The sequence below is a fragment of the Lycium ferocissimum genome, chromosome 11, assembly GCF_029784015.1.
Source record: "Lycium ferocissimum isolate CSIRO_LF1 chromosome 11, AGI_CSIRO_Lferr_CH_V1, whole genome shotgun sequence".
Classification (NCBI taxonomy): Eukaryota; Viridiplantae; Streptophyta; class Magnoliopsida; order Solanales; family Solanaceae; genus Lycium; species Lycium ferocissimum.
Genome location: NC_081352.1, coordinates 39505645 through 39513013, shown reverse-complemented (window position 1 = coordinate 39513013; position 7369 = coordinate 39505645). Strand labels below are relative to the sequence as shown.

Sequence of the window (7369 nt, the reverse complement as noted above, 5' to 3'; positions counted from 1 at the left end):
ATATGATTAATCGAGATATAAAAACCTACACTAAAAAGTTGTTATTTAACTCTACGCCATTGGGAGTTGGTGGTTGAAGGAGTGGCGTGGGAGGTGAAGTGAACTTGGAGAGTAGGTAAGATTTGGCTGCCAAACATGTTGAGCAATTGGGCTTAAGATCTTTTCTTTGATATATGCACTCTTCCAAAGGGACATTTATGCGATGCGTCCAGGCAATAAAATAATTAGAAGAACATATATATAACAACAACCACATACCCAGGAGGCTCAAAAATTTAAATTAAATACACGAAAAAGTCGGGGTTCAACACTATATATATAACAAAATAATTTTAACTTTGAAAATACACTGTAATTTTTCGCCGAGGGGGTTCGGATCCTGGAGCCAATGTGGCTCCGCCCCTGCACATACCTAGTGAAATTAGACGAACATATATATAACAACATACCTAGTGAAATCCCACAGGTAGGGTCTGAGAAGGATAAAATATACGCAGACCTTACCCTACCTCGTGGAAGTAGCGAGGTTATTTTTCGAAAAGCCCTCGGCTCAAGTAGCGCATATCAAAACAGTTGAAACAATGAAGTATAGCGGTAAAAAGACATAGCAGATAGTAGGAAAAGCCTTACATAAAATTCAGAACAGAGAACAGTAGCCACAACAATAATAACTGAAGCATATGAAACAACAGGTATTAACAGCAGTTGGAGGACAAAAAACTACGAGAAGTCGAAAATAATTCTAATACTACTGGTATGAAAAATAAACAAACATATCTATATTTAAAATATCACATTCCCATATTTATTCAGAAAAAAATATATAAAAATACTCAATAGATATGTATATTACAACGGACATAATTGTTGTAGTGTAATTTCTTGAAGGGCAAATTTTGTGAATGGATATAAGCGGAAAAATATTTTATTCTGTCTTAAAAAACATGAAAAGAAAATAATACTAATAAGCTGTCTAATGGCTCAATAGCCCATGCTTTGCTTCTCGTACTAAAGAAATTTGTTTGATCTAACGACAGAAGGTTTATCATTTAGTAATTCTGTTTTTCTATGGTCTGGTCAGTATATGTTTCGTGATGAGCCACCGCAAAAATAATGCAGGTGCTGGTTTTTTCCTTTTTCTAAATAATTGCTTGTTGACTCTTTCCTTGGATAAAAACACATTTGGGGCCTTCTTCAAAGTTGCTCATAGAAAGTTTGATTGGAGCTCCATTGTCCAGAAATTTTAGTTGCTTTAGCACCAGAAAGTACACCATCTAAAATTCAAAATGTTGTGTTTGAGAAAGAGTTATCTACAAATGGCGAACAAAGCCATATGAAAGCAATTGAAAAAAGTATATGACTATTCCCATATACTCACAAAAATAAAGAAAAAAGAATACAATTATCCAAACATATTTTTATTTTACATAATTTTTTTCCCTGAAAGAGTACATTCTTAAAAAAGTGTAATCAACAATTTTGTAGTTATTTAACCCTTCGATCCTCAAACTTTAGGATGAAGGATAGAACTCCCTTAAGCTCTGAAAGAGGAAACTATACGCTCTTGATCATATATTTTTCGATGTGAAAAATACTGACAAAATGCCTAAACATTCGATGTGAATGACTAAACAAAATGCCTCTTAGGGAAGAGAAGTAACTTGCTAAGATAAAGAGAAATTTACTTAACCAACGATCGCAAAAAGAAAACTTGATCAAGGGACATATCTCACCTAACTTTTTATCTCTCTCTTGCTATGTAGATAAACTAGAAGAACATCATGAAATTGATGCTTCAAGCAGAAGGGCAAAAAAAAAAAAAGTACCTTCAGTCGTCGATAAATTATTTTTTTAATTTTTACCACTCACTATTTTTCAGAAAGAGCGAAGGCGTCGCTGCTCGGGGGAGGGGTAAGGTTACTGGATCATGGCCAACATACATTACCATCAGGCAATCAAAGTTTGATTTCACTAACATGAATCTCATGATGAAAATATCATTTAGTGTTTTGTGATGACTAGGAAAAACTGACAATTAGAAAACAGGACTAGATCCTTGCAGATTCCCCTGCCTGTACATCCACCATACCCTTTTTGTCGCCAAGTTTTTGCCCCCATTTCTGAAAAGGACTTCCACCCACTCAACAAATGTTCATCTCAAAAAATCAAAGACCATTCACCACTTGAGCCATTTTTCTAGTACATCCTGGACATACCATACTGAACAGTCCCCACTTTTCTAGTAGTAGCTGCTGCCGCTGCAACTCCAATTCCACCATATTGAGATTTCGCCTGCAATAAGTTTGTGTCTATGGTAATTCGGTCATCAACACGATCAGGTTTTGTCACTCCAGCTCGCATCATATAGAACGGGTTGCTATCAATGTTTATAGCAATATCTGGGGCTAACTTGGCAGCCATACCACATGGTGCCATTGGCTTTGCATGAGAATTCATATCCCTATCTGTTTCAACAGGCCTTTCTTGCTTCACCACCCCACTTCTGTCGTAACCAAATGCTGAAGGCATAATCTGAGGGGCGCCTACTGTATTCCTGACTTGAGGTCTAGGATCATATTTTTCTTTATTTCCGGAATCATAAGCGAAACCTGGACCAATAACTTTTCCTGGTTTGGCTGTTGGATTTGAATAGAAGCATGGGGAACCAGACAAACAACATTAGAAAGATCACATTATTATAGAAATCTAAACTAGCAGAGGATTTCATGATTGACAGAAAATACCTAAGGCATTTCTTGGCTGAGCCTGTATGGTTCTTGTTAGACTACTAGCAAGGCCTTCAGTATCTCTGCAGTTTCTACTGCAAGACTCCTCACCATTTTGCCGGTCTCTCATATTGGCAGCAATAGGCTGCTCCTTCGAAGGGATTGTATTTGAATGTACAACTGTAGACCTGCAATACCATCACAGTTTTATCATTTCTAACTTCAAATCACAACAAACAAACATGTTTATACTATAAAATTTCTACTCGTTCATCTTTAACAAGACCTTGCAGAAGCCAACAAATGTTGTATGATGCATATATTACATCTGAAGATGCATATTACCACAGAATTACAACATAAATACATGCAAGGGACGTCCCAAGCTGAAACATCAAATGATTTTCTTGATAGCACCAACAATCCAGTCAACTCAAATGCTTTATATCAAATGTCATATAAAAGTAAATGTTTGATCTTATTCCTAGACAGAAATATAGAGGAGGAAATTTGAGTATCAGGACTCATAATCACCTTGGAAGAGAGACATGCTTCCTGTCCATCGGAACCACTGGAACGCCATTACCACCATTCTCTTCCAGGTGAGCAAACTGTTTCCTGAATTGATCAACAGCACTGCATGGAAGAAGCAATATCTAGTCGGTAAAACAAACATTTGTTTAGACAGGTTAACCACTGAACAGAAGTCTAGGAAAAAAAATATAACCTTGGATACAGAAAATTAGTCCTTTCTACACCATTCATGTAATCCTTCCTCAGCTGAGGATGGTATTCTAGTATCTCCCGGAATATTAATTCCCTGAGGTCCTCCTTCGTCACTCTTCGTCTCTCAAATTCAAACTCCATCTTTGAAATTGCCTTGCATGATGGTTCCCTTTCAGATTTAGCCAGGCCCTTAAAGTAAGGATCAGCTAGTGCCTGATTTGTTTAGGTGGGGAGAGGGGGGAATGAGTAATTACAATGCAAGAGAACAAAATATACTAAAATATTCAAAAGAGAAGTTCAAATAGTATGATCGCCACAAAACCACGAACCTCTTCAGCAGTGGGTCGGTCCTTGGGGTCGAAAGCAAGTAACCTTTCAAGAAGTTTAAGGGCCAAAGGATCAGCATTTGGAAATTTCTGGGCAAAAGAAACAGGCTGCTTCTTTCTCATGCTAGTTAGGTATCTCCTAGCCTTGTCATTACGCACCTGCAACAACCACAAAAAGGACTAATGAGAAAGGTAGTTCGAGGAAAATTGTCAAAAGTATGAATTCACACACACATACACGAGAAATTGTATCCATTGACGGCGTCCCAAGCAGATCAGTCATTAAATCCAGTTGGTGAACAACATTTTTCCCAGGAAAAAGCGGCTTCCCAGTGAGAACCTCAGCAAAGATACAGCCAATGCTCCATATATCAATTGCAGGGGTATACTGCAAGCCGAAAACCATCAAAATTTATATAGTGAAAACTATATGCAATGCAATGATTACGAACAAATTCCAGTAAAATTGACACTCTGCTAAGAAGGGAGATCGACCTCACAACAGGATAAAATATCCATAATGCATGAAAAAATCAGCAATTCCATATAAAAGGTGAAATGCAAAATGTTCACAGCAGGTGCAGCATGTAAACAATTATTCTGATCCATGAATAAAAAAGCTGTACAATCAGAAACTTCACACGACACGTGCACATATACATGTCACTTATCCCATGCCATGGTTAAGGCCAATGCCACCCTAAGTTGAAAGTAGAGAACAAGGGAAGTAGATACCTACTGCTAGATTATTAACCATAGCAGGAAACAAATCAACGGATTAAAGGTGAGAAATGCATCTAGCTTGTGACAGCACCTAACATACAAAATCTTTTTTTAAACCAATTCATTGATCACATGTCAAGATTCAAACTACCTTGGAGTAAAATGAACCGCATAACTCTGGAGCTCTATACCATCTAGTAGCTACATAATCCTGCAATTTTCAAAAGTGAAGTTATTACAAGAGGATGCCCCAACAGAGATGAATATGACATGTTGGTAATATAGAATGTGTCCAACAGATAAGTGATGAGTGGTGGCGGAAAGTATATGTGAACATATTTAACTTTCAGTATCACCTACCGTCCAAAATATTGTGGTAGGTGTATCATTGAATGCAACTCTAGCCAACCCAAAATCACAGATCTTGAGCTTACAATTCGCATTTGCCAAGATATTTTTTGGCTTTAAATCTCTATGGTAGACATTAGCTGCAGCAAAACAAGAATCATCGAGATTATGACAACACATAAGAAATGACTAGTCCGGTATAGATGACAACAGGGTCGATCAGTGCCCCATTAAGGCATATACACACATACTTTTAAAAATTTGTCAAGGGAAAAAATAAGATAATGTGTAATATTATAAGCACTTAAAACTCTATGAAGATGCAGCAAGAGACATGAGTAATTTACCTGTGTGTATATATTTTAAGGCACGAAGCAACTGATAAAGGAAAAACTGATAATGTTCACGTGTCAAGTCATCATTAGCCTTGATAACTTGGTGTAGATCTGATTCCATGAGCTCAAAAACAACATAAATATCTTTAAAATCCCTCCTAGAAGGTGGCAGCATAATATGTTTGATTTCAACTATATCGGGATGGCGAAGAAGTCTCAGAAGCTTGATCTCGCGGAGGATCCGTGCCGCATCAGATATGTGTTCAAAGATGTCATGAATTTTTTTAATTGCCACTTTTTCACCAGTGTGTGTGTCAATGGCTGAGCAAACAACACCATAGCTTCCTTTCCCTATGACTTCCTGAATTTTGTACCTATTTGCATCACCATATTCAGAGAAGAAGTCCATCTCTGCAGAACTCTGCATCATGGTACATAAAATCAGATTATTCATTTCAGATAAAATAGAAAAGCATTCAACTCTGTTCATCTAAAGCTAAAAGCAACTAATCCCTGATAAATAATTGTCATATTTCTTCCATTCTATGAGTTTTGCAACACTTTAAAATCAAATTTACAAGATCATAACTAGTAGACATGTCATTTACTAACATTTATACAAATAGAGAATTTAACAAACACTCACCCTTAATATGATTAAACAATATAGGATAGTAAAACCTGAATGTTGCAAAATACCATTTTTTATCAAGTAAAGTGAGAGGATTATACAATTACCATAGAGTACATACAAAATATACCTAGTTTAAATCAAGTAAACAATTTTTCACCATAGTAAATAGAATAACCAATGCAGGAAATAATCTACACATCTTTCTGAAAATTGAAGTGTCAAAAAGAAGGATAATCTTAAATACAAAACCGTCAACAGGCTTAAAGAATGACTCTTCAAAGTATGTTAATTAACAATCAGGCATTTTTAACTTTTCAAATGATTGAAAATCTTTCATTAGTTGTGGTAGACTTGAGTACAACATCATGATCTCAGTTATTGGGCAAAATAAGTAATCCAATTTACAAAGAAAAACAAACATAGAAAAATTACAAAGGACCCCACTTTTCAGCTTATCATTCAAGAATAACATTGTAGCCCACCTAATCATTTCACAACAAATTCAATCCCAAAAACACAAGAAAATTAAAAAAAAAATACACACAAAAAGGGATACCATTTGAAATCTTTAAAAACAATTCACAAACAATACAACGAATTGAACATATGGATAAAGATTGTAATTTCATCAGGCTAAATTTCAAGAAAAGAACAAAAATCTCACTTTCTTTCTGTGATCAGGCTGCATTTTTTTTTTTGAATAAAACCCCACAAAACAATTGATAAATTCAAATCGAGTAATCCCAATTCAAGAATTCAACCGCATTTGCCCCAACTAATCCTCTTCAAATTGTCCTTATCTTGATCCTTCATAAACTCTTCTCCCTCAAGAAGAATCATAAACAAAATGGCCTCAACATTTCCACAAACAAAACCCTAAATCTCAAGAATCAAGAAATGGGGATAATTAATAATAATGTGGGGTGTGAAATTATGTGGATCTGAAGAAACCCTAGCTCGTGGGGAAGAGGGAGATCTCACACCGACAACTTTGAGGTGATGGGGTTGGGACTTGTGGAGAAAGAGAAATGAAGACACACAAATATGGAGATGTATCTATAAACTTGTTTAATCTTATAATAATATAAAGTTATCACTTTTCCTTAAACTATTTGTAATAGAAAAGTTGAAACATAGTCACTTTATTTAGTTTTCGAATATATAAATTTTAATATTAAAATATTAAGTTAATATTATCTAATGTAGCTTCAAAGCTAAATTAAATTGACTTTCGAAAAATAAAAAATGACACGTAAATTGAGACGGAGGGAGTACCACTTTACGTATTATTTTTGAGGTGCATGTGATGTGAGTGTACCTTATCTGGATACAATACAGCATTAGCTTTGTGTTTGCATGTACGAGTCAATTAGTCACACTAAAGCGGCGGGGATGCATTTAACTCAAAAAGGATAATTGATCACTTGCTGACGTTTCATATTTTATAGTACTACTTATTCAACTTATATTAAATTAATAATACTATATTCATTAGTTTTTATTTTTTAATTCAATTTCTGCTCCTATTTAATGTACCCTTTATTTCGATTG

The 7369-nt window shown here is 35.4% G+C and overlaps 1 protein-coding gene across 1 annotated transcript; it reads right to left on the bottom strand.

The window, feature by feature from the left end:
* Positions 1-1835: 1835 nt before the first annotated feature.
* On the bottom strand, positions 1836-6853 carry LOC132037927 (mitogen-activated protein kinase 20). Its single transcript, XM_059428583.1, has 10 exons — positions 6483-6853; positions 5197-5605; positions 4862-4989; positions 4653-4712; positions 4017-4166; positions 3782-3937; positions 3454-3665; positions 3261-3362; positions 2745-2914; positions 1836-2636 (listed from the first exon to the last, which is right to left on the bottom strand). The coding sequence occupies exons 1-10, from the start codon at positions 6504-6506 to the stop codon at positions 2197-2199; spliced, it is 1851 nt and encodes a 616-aa protein (XP_059284566.1). The 5' UTR covers positions 6507-6853; the 3' UTR covers positions 1836-2196.
* Between the last annotated feature and the right edge of the window lie 516 nt (positions 6854-7369).

Bases quoted from the DNA above. Each gene is read 5' to 3' on its own strand.
- LOC132037927 (XM_059428583.1), bottom strand. From the start codon at position 6,506: ATGCAGCCTGATCACAGAAAGAAA. The intron at 5,606-6,482 runs GTGAGATTTTTG...ACCATGATGCAG, and splicing joins AGCCTGATCACAGAAAGAAA to AGTTCTGCAGAGATGGACTT. The intron at 4,167-4,652 runs GTAGTTTGAATC...TTCGGCTTGCAG, and splicing joins GCGGTTCATTTTACTCCAAG to TATACCCCTGCAATTGATAT.